This window comes from Cervus canadensis, chromosome 22, assembly GCF_019320065.1.
Source record: "Cervus canadensis isolate Bull #8, Minnesota chromosome 22, ASM1932006v1, whole genome shotgun sequence".
Classification (NCBI taxonomy): domain Eukaryota; kingdom Metazoa; phylum Chordata; class Mammalia; order Artiodactyla; family Cervidae; genus Cervus; species Cervus canadensis.
This window is the reverse complement of record NC_057407.1, coordinates 1656687-1672439: the sequence shown is the minus strand read 5'-3', so window position 1 is coordinate 1672439 and position 15753 is coordinate 1656687. Positions and strand designations below refer to the sequence as shown.

Genomic DNA, 15753 nt, shown 5'->3' with positions numbered 1-15753 from the left:
TCCCCACTGGGAAGGAGACACTAGGCGGGATCGACAGATCTGGACCACCCTGGGGCACCCTCGGCGCTCCCACGGGCCGGAAACGTGGGCCCCACCTAAGCGCTGACCCAGGGCCGTAGGCTCAGGCTGGGCGGGACGCCCCGCACCCTCAACACCCAGACGTGCCCAGCCCCAACATGGTCCCCACCTGGCGAGCCCCCTCAGCTCCTACCGTGGACGAGGACTCACACAGAAAGCCCGAAACCCAAGGCTGCCTTTCGTACAAAAGTCTTTAATAAAAATAGCTCTGTGCAAAACCACTCCCAGACGGAAGCAGCAAATGCGCCCTCCTGCCGGCTGGGGGCGAGACGCGTGGCAGGGTGGCCCGAGGGTGGCGGGGGCGTCTTCCCAGCGCGCAGGAGGCGTCACAGACATCTGCGCTCTCACAGGCATCCCCGGCTGGCCACCCCCACTACCAACAGGGGGGTGGCCACTGACACTCGCGGGAGCAGCCCGTCCTACATGCTCAGGACACGCGTGCGCGGGCTCTCATGTCAGCTGCACGTGGCCGGGGCAACGCCAAGGGGTCCAGCCAGCGGCCCTCGGGGGCGCAGGTGTGAGTGAGCAGGGCGGGGAGGCCGCGGCAGGGCGCCTAGCAGCCCAGGAGCCGCCGGGCCTCCTCGCTCTGGGCCTGCAGCGTCTCGCTGGCGTACTTCTGCAGCAGCTCCATCTTCTTTCTGCGCACCAGCGCCTCCTCGATCTGCGGGCGGCAGGGGTGGGCTGGGGCGGCGGCCGGCCCTGCGTCCACGGCCCCGGCCCCCTCCTCCCCAAGTCAGAGCTGCCCGCAGGGACGGGAAGAACCCAGAGAAGCAGGCAGCGGCCCGGCGTCCTACCTCCTGCTGCGACGGCACCGGCACGTGCGCGATGAACTTCTGCTGCCCGTCCTCCCCGCCGTTGTCCGGGCCGCCCTCCTCGTCGGACTGCAAGAGACAGCAACCAGAGGCTGTGCGGAGGGGACTGCGAGAGGCCCCCGCCGGCAGCCGTTTAACAAGGGAAACAGGCCCGGGACGCGCTCTCCTCAGCAGCGCCAACTGCAAGAGCAAACACAGCACCGTGGACCCTGCGGCCTCCCGCCCGAGGAGGAAAAGCAGCACAGAGGCCGGCAACCTCAGCGAAAGCCGGGCCCGGAGGCCGAGGCTGCGAACGGGGAGCTGTGTGAAACCTTTATGTGTTTCTCGGGTTGTGAGTCATGTGAACATATTATCTTTGTGACCCCGTGGACTGTAGCCCTCCAGGCTCCTCTGTCTGTGGGATTCTCCAGGCCAGAATACTGGAGTGGGTTGCCATTCCCTTCTCCAGGGGATCTTCCTGACCCAGGGATCCAACTTGCAGGCAGATTCTTTACCATCTGAGTCACCAGGGAAGCCCCAAATATATTATCTATTTTTAAAACTAAACTCGTAAAAACGGACCACATGCACAGAAGCATCACTCAGAAGCTGCCTGAGTCAGCAGCGCTCACTCACGACTAAGGAACGGCCCTGGGGGCCCGAGGGCAGAGGAGGCCCATGCGGAGCTGGGTCCGCTGGCCGCCAGTCTCAGGGCTGGACTGTCCCATCCACCCCCACCCCACCAGTGGGTGGACGCAAACAAGAAAGGCCGCTGTGGCCCCGGGATCCACACAAGTGACGGCAGACACAGCCCTGCACACACTGGTCACAGCGGGCAGGCTCCTCGTGGATGCCATGCCGTCAGCATTCAGGACGGAGCCTCTGGGGCCCCAGGGGAAGGACCTGTGAGACCTCTCATAGCAGCTGCCTTAAATCTATGCTGATTCCAACATAAACAATTTTTTAAACCCTTCGGTGCTTTTCCATCACTCTTATGATGAAGGAAGACCTGTCCCCTGGGGGGTCAGGGCCCCTGCTGGTCCCAGCTCACCTCCCGCAGTCTCTGCTCACGCCGAGGCCCCTCTCTGGGCTCTAGCCACCAGCCGATCCTCCGGCCCCGACGCTCCCGTGGGGCCGTCCGGACGTGCTGTCCCCTGCCACCCCTGCCGCTGCCTCGACTTCTGAGCTCCGCTGAAGGGTCACCTCCCCAGGAAGTGTTCACGGCCCCGCCCGCCCCGCGTCACTACCCAGAGTTCCTGTCACACCTGCCGTTTTCCTACGGGGCCTGCTGACCTGGCTGGCCCTGGGATCTTGAGCTACCGACGGAGCGTGTCGCTGCGAGGCCCCTCGAGTGGGCCTCACTCACTCATTACTGGCCACCAAGTAAGCCAACGTCCCTTGAAAAAGCGAACGGGTCGTTTGCACCCAGAGAAATCCTGGCAGGGCACGCTGCCATCCTGCTTCAAACGCCTGCCCGAGGGCACGCCCCGCAGCTCTGCCGGATCCCGTGCAACCGTGCCCGAGTCGCCAAGCTCCTCTGAGCCCCGTCCTTGCCACTGCTGTGCGGGCACGCAACGCAGCGTCTCGCGGGGCCTGACCCGTCGCCCCGGCCTGGCTGACCGCCCTCCCTCGGCCCAGTCCAGAAATCCGCTTCACCCTGGGCCGGCCCGACGGGGGAGCTGGGAGCAGGGGGCTCTGCCTGCGGGGCCGCAGCTCCACCCCACCGGGGACTCCCGAGGGAGCCTCTGCTCCGGTTTCCCACGGTAAGGTGGGCATGGGGGGTTAGGACCCACAGACGCGTTACCGGCTCCGGCGCTGAAGCTCAGTGAGGTCAGGGGCTTCAAAGGTGCCTACAAATCCAGGCCCAGCAGGTCCAGAGGGCCCAGCTCTGAGGCGCAGGTAAGCCACCCCGACGTGGAGCGCAGGCCCCCGAGTGCCCTCAGCGGTCCTCACTGGGACCCCCAGGGGACCTTCACCCTCCGTCCGGGGCAGACCGGACCTTGACCCCGACCCCGGCCTGGGCGCCCTCCCCCACCGCCCCCCACGGCGCAGCGGCGGCCGCCCGTACCTCCTCCTCAGCCACGGCGTAGATGTTCACCTCCTCCTCCTCCTCCTCCTCCTCCTCCTTCTCTCCTCTGGCCAGGCGGGCCTCTCGCTCCGCTTTCCACTTCTCCACTAGTTCGGCTCTGTCTGCAGACAAGGGACAGCAGGCGTCAGTCACTCTGGCCTCCGAGAAAGCTACATGCCACGCGGGGCAAAGGTGACCAACGCCTGCCCCCCTGCAAAGGGTGACCCTGCTCCGGCCCCAGCAGGCAGGCATCAGACGGAAGGGCAGGGTCCCACGGGAGCTCCAGGGAGGCTGGCAGGGGGACACGCCCAGATCATCCCTGGTTCAACACCCTGAGGTTCCTCAAAAAAACAAAATCAGGACTAACACATGATCCAGCAATTCCATTCCTGGGTTCACACACGAAATAAACAGAGGTACTAATTAGAAAAGATACAGCATCCCAACGTCCCAAGCAGCACCATTTACAACAGCCAAGGTGTGGAAGCAACGGAAGGGTCCACCGACCGATGAATGAAGAGAGACGCATGAGGGAACCCTGCTCAACAAGGAATGACGCTGTGCCACTCGCAGCAACGAGGACGGGCCTAGAGATTATCGTACTAAGTGACGCAAGCCAGAGAAGGACAGACACTGAAAGCTATCACTTACTTGTGGAATCTAAAGAATACAACGGGATATATTGTGCAACACAGGGAATATAGAAAATATTCTTCCAATAACTTGCTAGTGGAATATACCTTTAAAAATTGTGAATCATCATACGGAGCACCTGTATATAATGCTGTACATCAACTATACTTCAATTCTTTCCAAAGTCCTAATAGAAAATAAATTCCTCAGAAAAATAAAACCTCCTTTTTCAAAGGCGAGAACAGAAACCAGCCGCCAGCAGTCACGCAGCGATGCCCGCAGACCTACATTTCTTCTCATACTCCTGCTCCAAGGGCACAATGACACCGTCATCCTCATCGAGGTACCCGTAGTACTCAAAGTCGATTGCCTTCATGAGCTCGGCTCGTGTCTTTCGTGGAGGAGGAAGTGCTGGAAGAAAGAATTCATCAGCTGAGCCGGGTTCCCCTCACAGCCACACTCACGCCTCCGCCCCACACAGCGCTGCAGAGGCACAGAGCAGGCGTGTTCCTGAAAACGCCACGAGACCGGCACTCCGCCCCACTAGGAACGGGGCCACACACGACACCCCTTTTAAACCAGCATTGATGTTTTAGACTCAGTCCGCTTAGAAGGAATCTATCGTAACTTAAAAACCAAAAACAAACGCTAGCAAAGCTTTATGGAGATGAGCGACACAGCATTGTTTATACAACAGTGAAAACTTGGACCCCCCCCACCCCCCCTCCGGCCAGCCATGAGGACTATGAACTGCCCGGCAGGGGGAGGGTGTCCTGTGACCCCCCGACCACGGCTTCATGGGGTGTTTTCACAGGAAATGCCATAACGGCTAATGAAGACAAAAGAAACTACAAGCAAAAAAAGATCCATGAGAAATTCCTGAAGAAAATACATTCAGACTAAGTATTACTGCTCAGAATATGTAGTAATTCTGGAAAATCAAAAGGGAAATGAAAGTCCAGCTGCCCCGCGGAAGAATAAAAGCTGATTAACTGAAGGAGGAGCAGCCTGCAGGTGTGAAAGTTTCAATGATTAGCCGGAACTGAATTCAACTGTCAATTTCATTAGTAATCAGGGAAACAAAAAACAGAAGTAACATACTGTTTCAAGTAACAGCAACAATGTTATAGTTGTGAAGATGCGGAAGTAACTAAAAGTCTACACAGGAGGGGTGGTCACAGCCAGCATGGGTCACCCGAGACTCTCATCCTTCGCATCGATCGTCTTTGTAAAGAGAACTGGGGGGCACACAGACGGACCACACACGACGGGCGAAGGTACGGGGAAGCCCCCTTCCATCGGCCATGCAGGTGCCAGCGACCCTGCCCAGCCCTGCGCTCCGAGGGCCGCGCCCAGGACAGGCTCGGAGCTGTGTGTGCACTCCGGCCGCAGGAGGGAGCTGGGATCCAACCAATGCCGCCGGGGCTCGCCCTGGGGCCCATGCTTGAAGCGTCTTTGGGGTGCGGGATGGTGGTAAACTGTCGCTGAGAGAGGACAAGCTCTAAGTGGATAACGGACAGCCTGCCACCCCAAAGGAGACAGAAAAGCGCTCACAGGACGGAAGCCACAACGGCAGCAGGGGCAAGGGCTCTGGGACCAGCCATGCCTGAGGACAAACGCGTCAGTCACAGGAGCCAGGAAACGGGCTTCTCTGCCTCAAGGGAGCCGGGCTGGACGTGACTCAGCTGATGAGACAGGCAGGGAAGAGCAGGGGAGGCCTGGAAGGGAGCACTCCAGACAGACAGTAATGGCGACGGGGCAGCCCTAGCAGAGCACCGAGACGGCGGGAGAGGGGGCTGTGCTGCCGTTTAAATTACACGCCTGAAGACTAACTTGGGCACTTTCTTCTTAAAAAAAAAATTGATGCCTGGAAAACATAAGAATAAATCTAAAGTCAAAGTAAATGCAAAAACAAAAACACAAACACAGCACCACCTCACTTTAGGAGCCTTAAAAATCAGAAAGGGAATACACCCCAACATGTCAACAACCATCAACTGTAGGATGTGAAAATGCGGGTGTTTTATCTGATTTTCTGTATTTTACATGTCTATAATAGAATTTTATTGCTTTCATAACAAATGATATGATATTTACATTCTGAATTATTTTAAGCAATGTCAATGACACATGCAAAACTAGTTTGCACACATAATGAATTTAAGAAGAAGCAGGGCTTGGGAGTTCCCTGCTGGTCCAGTGGTTAGGATTCCAGGCTATCACTGACAGGGCCCGGGTTCAATTCCTGGTAGGGGAACTGAGATCCCAAAAGCCTCCCAGGGAGGCCAAAAAAGAGAACAAGTGGGGTTTCATGAAGGCGGAATCGGAAGGGGTCAGCAGAACGTCAGCAGGGGGAGGAATCCTGGTCTCACCCTTCTCTGCTTTCCACACTTTTTCCTATGGAATGCTTGGACTGCGTTTCGAAAAGTGAAAATTAAGATGCAGGCAAACTCCAGACCGGTGGCATTCTGGAGGTGCCCAGAGCCAGGTGTCCGGCTCAGAACCGCGCGCCTCCACTGGTGCACAGCGGCGTGGGCCCGAGGTGTCTTCTGTCCTTCAGTTAAGGTTTTTCAGCCCAACAAGTAACTGAAACATGAACCTGAGCAATGGACCTCAGAGCTGCCCCGACAAACGCCAACTGGGAGACTCTGCGTTCACAGCGTCTCTGTGTTCACTCGGAGACAAGTCTGTGCGGGGCCTGCAACCCGGCGCCCCGCAGCTCTGGGTTCCCGCTCCCGCCCAAGGTGTGCCCCGAGCTTGCCCCTCCAACGCCCAGCACGCGAGGTTCCCATTCACACCTGGGAGCGGTGACCCCCCGACGACACGGGGCTGCCGCGCAGCGGGGCGCCGCTTACAACCAGAACCACGACCTAGGCTGATGCCCTCGCGAACACCGGCTACTCACGCTCTTTCTCAAACAGCTCTCTGACGCCAGGCAGGTCTTTTGCTGCTCCGAAGTACTTGTAACCTCGATTTCCTGGGACTTCCTTCCCTTCGTGGTCCAGCATTTTAGGGCCAACTTTCTTAGGGGGAAGGAAGAAGAGAAAATGGATCTGATCCGTAAACCCACTATTTCCATGTTTCCAGACATAGTTGAAGACAGGGATGCTAAAAGTAGCAAACATTAATGGACACAGAAATACACTTCAGTACTTTCTTTAATCCTTTTAAAAATCAACCTAAATGGATGATTTAAGTAAATTATAGCATGTTCACGAGTAGAACATATTCTATAGCTGACAAATGACAGTTCGTACGACAACTTATACTGGCTTAGAAACTGCTTGTAACACAATGTTAAGTGAAGAAAAAAAAGCTTTAAAAAGTTGCAAAAAATCTACATGACAACTAGTAGAAGAGGACAAATGAAACACCCAGAGACGGGATTCTCTCCACTGAAAGCAACGGCGGGAACGCCTGCAGGCCGCAGGGCGCGAGTCTGGAGAGGCTCTGCTGCAGGGGAGAGGCCACGAGGCATGGGACACGGTCAAACAGCCAGATGACCGAACCAAAGGTGAACGCCCCTAAGTGGGTTACTTTTACACCCAGGAAATAAACATCAATTTCTTTAACATTAAAAAACTCCAGAAGGAAATAGACAGAAACATCACTATTGACTTTGGGCGCTTTTGCAACCCTTCCAGGATGGGTAACAAGGGCACTCACGCCATCCAACAGGGAGCGAAACCAGTGTCACAGAAATAACGAGGATGCGGAGGCAATGTTCCCAGCACACGTGCTCAAGGAACGTGAAGATAAATGCCTCGGTTTAGGCCAGGCACTGACCCGAGAATTTTGGCTCTGTGTTAAGAGGGGGCCAGACTAACACACAGAAACACTGCCCACGTTTCTTACATAACTACACGACAGGCCACTGACCAGATACAATTGGTTCAAAGACCTGGGCAAATGGGGCAGGTCTGGGTCATGAACTCCACTACATGGGTCACAATTACCAACTTTTTAAAAATCAAAATAGAACAGAGTAGGAAATATCAAACTGCAGCAACAATGCAGTTTGATACACCAGGTATCTTTTCAGCACATCTTCGTGGGTACTGCGTTGTGACACAGTGACTGCGTGTGTTTTATACAGCCGGTCACAGTCCTAAAAGCCTGAAAGTTACCGTTCTAAAATACTGCCTTAAGGAATCCAGAGGGAATAAAAGAATCCAAAGGAAGCACAGAGCAGCCTGTCTCCAGGCCCCCTCGAGCACAGAAGCCGCGGTGGAAGGGCTGTCCCAGTCCTCAGGAGGCTCAGAGACGCACCTGCGGCGCCAAGGTCGTCTCCACCAGGGGCCCGGGGAGACCGAGCGGCTCACTGGACGCCTGGCCGGTGCACACTCAGGAGCCCGCGCGGGGACCTTCTACCCCACTGGCCCTGCGCTTTCACGGTTCCCGTGCACACCCCAGGCCCTTTCAAGGCTCCTTTCATTTCTCTAGGGCCTCGTCTACAGCCGGCCTGCGGGGGCTGCAGTGAGACAGACCCACGCTGCCCGCACAAAGCTCCCGAGCCGACCCTGGGCCGCTGCTTGCTTACCCCGTAGTCAGGACCGCCCAGCTCCTTGATCCGGACCTCCCAGTGTCCTTTCTCTCGCAGCAGCTTGTTAATTTCATCATTCAGGTCGCGAATCCGGAATTCACCTAAGCCAGCTAAGAAAAGAGTAATGTCGTATCATTTCCTGAAAATACCGCTTCACGTCATACCCGTAAGAGTGAGTGTCAACACCGACAGAGGTGGGCAACGCAGAAACACTACTTCAGCTTACGAGAAAAACCATCCGCACCGAAATCACGGGAGGGTGGCGACCGTGAACAGAGCTCCAGCAGCAGCAGAAAAGCTCTGGGAAAACCTCCCTCCTCAGCAGCCAGAGACACAGACTGAAGCTGCCCTGCGGCTCCACTCACACCAGCTCCAACACGCCACAGCCCAGCCGCGGGGCACTCGGCGTCCAGTGTCGGCCAGGACGCAGGGAGGCAGCGCCAGCCCCGGGGCGGGCGGCCTGTGACGGCTCTGTCCTTCCGGGAAAGCAGGCTGCCGGTCCCGGGGACACCTCTGCCAGGGAGCCCCCGGGGCGGATTTAAGGGGACAGCACAGGAGTCTGCTGCAGCGCTGTCACTGGCGACAGGGGCCTCCCACCAGAGGTGGGAAGACGGTCAGGGATCCCTGACGTGCTCAAGGGAAGCGCCCTGTGCCCACTGGGAGGGAGAAGCCCTCCTTTCCTCCACTGAATCGCTTCTGTTCCCGCGTCAGGTCGCTGGACCACTCGCCTGTGCCCCTATGTCTGGACCCCTCGCTCTGCTCCCCTGGTCGGTCTGTCTGCCTCTCACCACCATGTTATCCTGATGCCTTTCGCCTTACACTGAATCTTGAAATTAGGGATTATGGATACTCCAATTTTGTTCTTCAAGGTTCTTTTGGCTACAAACAATTTCACACAGAAAGGCAAAGTTGTAAATTTTACAGTTCGTCAACATAAACTGAAATACCATGCTGGGTTTCTGTGATAGATTTTAAAAAGGAAAAGAACTGACCTCTTTCCAATGTTGAGTCGTCCCCTTCACAAATACTAGGTCTCTATTTCACTGGTTCTTTACTACCTGGCATCACTGCTTCATAGTTTTCACGATACAGACCACGTGCGTATCTTACTAAATTTATATCTAAGTATCTATTGCCTTTTGATGCTTCTGTAAACAACACTTTTAAAAATGCTCTAGTTCCAAACGTTACTGCTAGTACACAGAAATCGGACTGACTTTCTTTGTATGGACTTTCTAGTCTGTCATCTGGCTAAACCCAGTTATTCACTGTGGAAATCCTTCTGTGGATTCCTTGGGAAAACTACACAGAAAACTAGGTCATCTCGGAACAGAGCATTTTTCTTCCCTTCCAGTCTTTGGCTCTTTATTTCCTTTCCTCACTTTACAGTACTAGCCAGGAGTTCCAGTACAATGTTGAATGGACGAGGTGAGACTGGATCTCTTCACCTTGTTCCCGATCTTGGGAGGACAGCATCCAATCTTGCAGCATTAAGCATGATGTTCACTATAGGCTTTTTGGTAGAACTGTTTCATCAGGGAAAGAAAAAAGTTCCTGTTTATTCCCAGTTAGCTACCTGAGTTTTTATGAATGCATGAGAAACTCTGTCAAATACTTCTGCATCTACTGAGATGATGTGGTTTTTCTTCTTTAAAATGATGACACAGTGAATCAATTTTTGAATGCTGAATCAACCATGCAATCCTTTGTTGAGATTTTTATGGCCAAACTCAGTAAGGAATATTGGCCTGTAGCTTTTTTCTTTTCTTGTACTGTCTTTTTCTGATTTCAGGATCAAGGGAACACATACTAAAATATACAAAAAGCAAACTGGGAAGTGTTCCTTCTTCGATCTTCCGGAAGAAACTGTAGAGTTGTATTCCTTAAATATCTGAACTGGCCAGTGGTCTGGAATCTTCTTTGCTGGGAAGTTTTAAACTATGAATTCAATTTCTCTAATAAATAAAGCCCCCTCCAGATATCATGAAATGTCCGGGGGGTGGGGTTGGAGGGAGTAACGCCGCCAACGGTCAGGAACCACTCCTTTGTGACCGTGTGTCTTCTAAGGAGCGGCCTGTTTCATCCAAGTTGCTGAGTGACAGCCCTAAGCTTGTGTCTAATATTCCCTGGTCCTTTCAATGGTGAGAATGTAGTGACATTCCCAATTTCATTCCTGCTGTTACTAATCTGTGTCTTTTTCTCTTGATCAGTCTAACTGGACTAGAAGTTAATCGATTTTACTGAACCCACTTTTGATCTATTTTCTCTACTCATCTTCTGTTTATTTCCTTCCTTCTGCTTAGTTTGGAATTAATTTGCTCGTCTTCCTTTTTGGTTTCTTAGGGGAGAAGCTTGGATCACTGACTTGAGACCTTTCTTTTTTTATTTTACTTTAATGCTATAAATTTTAGTCTAAGCACTGCTGTTTCCATACCCTGAATTCTGACATTACGTTTTCATTATCATTCAATTAAAAATATTTTCTGATTTTCTTGAGGTCTTCCTTTAGGTATATGGGTTGTTTAGAAGTATGTTTAATTTCTAAATAATTAGGACGTTTCCAGGTATCTTTCTGTTACCGATTTCTACATTAACTGTGTTTTAATCAGTGAATTATCCTTTGCAAAATTTTAATTATTTTCTGTTTGCTAGCATTTATTTTACAATCCAAAATGCGCTCTATGTTGGTGAGTATTCCATGTGCGATGGACAGTACCCTCAGTTCTTCTCTGTCCTTACTCACGTTCTACCTTTCGGTTCTACTGACCACTGAGAGGGGCTGACGTCCCCATGCCTAGCTGTGGATGTGAGAATCAAGCACTTTAAAGAGGGGCTAGCTTACCATTCTGAATCTGAGCCACTTTTTTTGAGATCTCTCCAATGATCTATTAAAAAAAAAAAGGTAATACATTTTTATGACTTTCAATAAGTCTTAGAGCATAAGAAATATCTAATTAAAAATTCTTAGAAACATGGTTTAAGGGTCATGCAGACAGTGAAAATCAGAGACTCGCTATTTCTGCTAAGATCGAATTTGCCCAACCGCACCTGTCGTCTCCACTTCTCGGCTTTAGGCAGTTCAGTACATTCTGAGGCAAGGAAGGGTCTTCGCTCCTAAGGAAAAGCAAAATACACACGTTGCCACCATCTTGTACGAAATTACAAGCTTCGTGCAACAGTCACAATTGACTCAGGCCTGAAGCCTCAAGTGTCTAACAGTCTACAGACACCTGCAGCTCCAGCTCCCGGCGGGCTTCGCCAAGCCTTAAGGCTCACTCTGCAATCTCTCCTCAGGAAATAACCGCACAGGCAGAAACGCTCACTGCATCGTACCTGGGGCGGGAGCCAACACACAACGGAAACGTCCACTGCACCTGGCCATGAGCAATGCGGGGGTTAATCCGAGTCAGCCCCCAGGATCCGTGGTTCCTCTGCAGCCACAGATTCAACCGACCACAACCGTGTAGCTCCATGGTAGTTATTGTTGAAAAGCATCTGTGTATGAGTGAATCCACGGAGTTCAAACTTGTGCTGTTCAGGGTCAAGTGTCACAGAGAAAGGGAAAAGTACAGCTGGCTGTACCCACTTCACGGCATATTCATGCTACCGTAAGCGACGACAGCGATCCGTGTTGAGAACAAATGTGTGTCTGTGTGTACACAGGTGTATGTGTGGGTGCAGGTGCAGGGTGAGTGGATACTTTTAAAAAACAAAACAAAAATACTCAAAGAACAGCCTATATGAGCCCTAACCTGGCTGAGTCTCCATGAGTGGAGGTCATCCGCTGGTCTCAGGTTAGAGCTGCTTCCCAGAGCACACCCCACTTTCTAGTACTGAGCATGAGCCCGGGCTGGGATGACAGGGAGACCCCAGCGTCACATCACCGAGGTGACAGATCATCACCCGGCCCCCGCGACAGGGAGCTTCACCTGCGCTGCAGGTGAACAGACCCTCAGGACACAGGGAAGCGCCGGCAAGAGGAGGAGGGTCTGGAGTCTGGAGCCTGCCGGCGCCCGTCCTTCCTACCGGAAAACTCACGAGGAAGGTGTAAACCAACCTTTACTTTCCCCTCTTCCAGCTGAGCCTGGCGAAATCTTGCTAAGGCCGTCCTACCGGGAAGAGAGAAGACCGTCAGATCCCACTTACAGGTCTCTCATCACCCACGTTCCTGGGTGAATCTGCTCACGAGCACGTTAGCTGTCACTCCTCACTCATATACACACACACACACTGCTGTCAAGAAACCAGAGACATCATGGGTTTCCATGTTCCCAAGAGCAGGGCTCATGAGGACTTGTGTTTGTGAACACCCCCGTACCCCCTCTACCCACACGGCAGCTAAGGACTGTGGGAAACTCAGCAACCTGCTGCAGTGTTAAAGATACTGATATGATGGGCCGCCGCTCTCACAGCCCTGCCACTCCCCCCCAGCCCCACCCTGCTGCCGGCCGCAGTGTAAGTTCTGGGAGCAGTGAGAAAACACTTCGGGGGAGATAACTACATGGGCAGATATAAGCACGCTACTTCAACACAGGGAGAGGAAGAAACGGGTACCCAAAGACCAAACAGAAAAAAAGCTCCCAGGTGGCAATTAAGCAGCATAAAATTTACAGGCAAAAGGGACTTGATACTCACATGGCCTTTTCTGCGTTTCGGGCCTAAAAGGAAAAGAGAGGGGAAGAAAAACGTCCATGTTTAAAAGAGCTTTTTCTTTTACTTTTTAGAAAAAGGTTTTATTTGAAGAAAAGCTTCACTAGGACACAGTCAGAAGCATGGGCACAGCAATGACAACAAAAATCAAAAGATGTCCAAATGCTGTGACTTGACTTAGCCGCTCTCCCTAAACTCTACTCCTCCCCGTGACCACTCCCTTGGATCTGGCCACTCCTCCTTCAGAATCCACCTGTGTCATCATCATCCCAGACAATTCTCCCGTCACCCCTTCTTCCCAGCTAGGCTGCTCCCCTTTGTCTGGGTCTATACCTACCAGGCACTTTCCACCCAGCATCACAACTGTCTGTTCTGTGCCAGTGGAACTTGAGGAAGGAAAGACTGGCTTTTACAAGTGAGTTTTATGGAAAGATTGTTGCACTGAGGGCAAGTCACTTATCCCTGAAACACAGCGTCAGGCAGGGAACACGTTTTCTGGGTTGCAGTGTAAGCAGAGTACTTGTTGAGTCCAGGATCTGAGCGTCACTCTCCACTCTCCCACTTAGCATCCCTGAGAAACTCCCTCTCAGGCTCGGCTTCCCCATCTCTAGGCAAGGACCGCACCTTTTACCTCACATAGGCGTCAGGATGGTGCAATCAGATAAATACGTGAAGACGTCAGCGATGCAGTTTACAGGTGTTCAGCAAGAGTGAGCTCCACTTAAGTCTTTCTGACTTTTTCTTCCAACTGACACAGAAAGCTTGCTAAGTGCTCGGTAGATAAATGGATACGATATCTACTAAGGAAGGAAACAGAGGCTCTCCCAGGAGAAGCCATCTTCTTGAAGGCTGAGGTTGTGTCCTACCTACTTCATTAAAGCCTATAGATTCTCAGTATTTAATGTAATTCGTGAAACACCATGCTGGGTACTACGGATCTGGCCACGGTCCTTCCTTTTGAGGGAAGTCAGAGGAACTTCGGTCCCCAGCACAGTGAGTCATGTGACAAGGGCAGGTAAACAGGATTACAACGCAGTGGACATCTGTTGCTGCTGTCTGGTCACCCAGTCGTGTGCGACTCTGCGATCCCATGGACTGCAGCACGCCAGGCTTCCCTGTCCTTCACTATCTCACAGAATTGGCTCAAACTCATGCCCATTGAGTCTGCGATGCCATCCAACCATCTCATCCCCGGTCGCCCCTTCTCCTCCTGCCCTCAATCTTTCAGAGCTTCCCTGTAGCTCAGACGGTAAAGAATCTGCCTGCAATGCAGGAGACCTAGGTTCCTTCCCTGAGTCGGGGAGATGCCCTGGAGAAGGGAATAGCTACCCACTGCGGTATTCTTGCCTAGAGAATCCCACGGCGGACTACAGTCCGCAGGGACACAAAGGGTAGGATAGGGCTGAGAGGCCAACACTTTCAAGGGACATGAATTCGGGCAAACTCAGGGAGAGAGTGGAGGACAGGGGAGCCCGGAGTGCTGCGGTCCACGGGTGTGCAAAGAGTTGGACACGACTGAGCAAGCGAACAACAACGAAATCCAGGGTTATGGAAACCCACAAAAAGGAGTGTGTGTGATGGCCACAGTTTGCCAGAAACATCCAAAGCTTCTCCTCTGCTAGGGAATGGAGAGAGGAGACCCCTACGCTTGTCAGAGTTCGGAAACGAGAGCCTGCGGGCTGAGGCGGCCAGTGTGAAGGCGTAATGGGGGGCGAGGGGCATATTCTCCGAGGGCTGGAGAGCGGAGAAGGCTGCTTTCTGCACCCTGGTTTCTCATCAACCGACGGACTTCCAAGACGCCTTCGATAACTCGCTACGGCGCCTCGCGCCTCCCACCGGCGCTTCGCTTGGTGAGAACGTCACGGTCACCAACGGACCCGCGCATCCTCCCGTCCCTGGACCCTGCCCTCGGGGGGCTGCCCTCGCCTCCTCCGGCCTCACGCGGCGGGAAGGCCCAATGTCCCGAACGCGGGCGCCCGAGCCCCCGGGCTCCCCGGCCCCGGCCCGCCACTCTCCTCCCTCGCTCCCCGCCCCGCTCACCATGCTGAGAGGGAGCGCGCCGCCCTCAGGCCGCGCGGCACCAGCCCACGGACTTCTGCCGCCCCGGGAGCGGCCAATCCGGACGGGAACTGAAGGTTTTAGCCTTCCGGAACCACCGGTTTCCCAGTCGGAAGGATAACTACGGGAACCGGAAGTGAGAAACCGGAAGCGAAACTCAGAATTGACCTGGGGACGGGAAGGAAGTGCAGGCGCGCTCCCGTTGGCAGCCTTCCCTGGGCGTCAGGACGTCGCACAGACGTGTGCGCACGAAAATTAGGGGCGTGGCAGAACTGCGCTTGCGCAATGGGACGGAAGCGTCTTCGACTAGGACCCGGGAGGTGGGGTGGTGCTGGTGCTGGTATTGCTCTCGCGATAACAACGGTGAGATTTCCCGTGATAACTCGCGGTGAGTCTGCTTGGGCCGTGGCTGCTCTGGAGGTTCGCGTCCGTGCTACCCCATCAGGTCCTGGGAGCAGAGACACGCCGTTGGAAATTTCTCGTCCTCAGCCCTCTGAGTGGACGGGGGGCCCTCCCGCGGCCCGCGTGCTCGTCAGGGGCGGGAGGTTGCCTCGCCTCGCCAGCTCCCCCTCCCCTCTCAGTCGTTTATTTCGGGTCTGTGCTTCTGAGATTTTCTCCTGGAATCGCGGGGTCTGTCCGAGCTTGACCCAGGCTTGAGGTCACCCTTTAAAAGTAAACGTAAGGCCCGGGGGAGAAAAGGACCGTTACTGCAGGAGCTCAGTCGGTGGGTACGGGGCACGTCGCGGGCCATCAGAAGGGCCTTAGCCCAGGACCAGGGAGTCAGGGAAGAGGCCGCCGCTAGGGATGGAGCTGGTGACTCCTCCCGCAGGTCCCCGGTGACCGCTTCGGCCAGTTCCAGCACCTCCCCTTCGGCCAGCATGGTGCTTTGCGGAAGCGACTTCCTGCGACACGGGGCCTAATCTTTGCTGGGT

At 54.0% G+C, this 15753-nt stretch overlaps 1 protein-coding gene across 1 annotated transcript; it reads right to left on the bottom strand.

Annotated features, from left to right (window-relative positions):
• Positions 1-251: 251 nt before the first annotated feature.
• ISY1 (ISY1 splicing factor homolog) lies at positions 252-15031 on the bottom strand. The gene is made up of 11 exons (XM_043442469.1): positions 14804-15031; positions 12749-12771; positions 12171-12222; positions 11162-11227; positions 10956-10998; positions 8111-8223; positions 6476-6593; positions 3859-3981; positions 2938-3059; positions 873-959; positions 252-739 (listed from the first exon to the last, which is right to left on the bottom strand). Exons 1-11 carry the CDS (start codon positions 14804-14806, stop codon positions 632-634), a joined length of 858 nt encoding a protein of 285 aa, XP_043298404.1. The 5' UTR covers positions 14807-15031; the 3' UTR covers positions 252-631.
• Between the last annotated feature and the right edge of the window lie 722 nt (positions 15032-15753).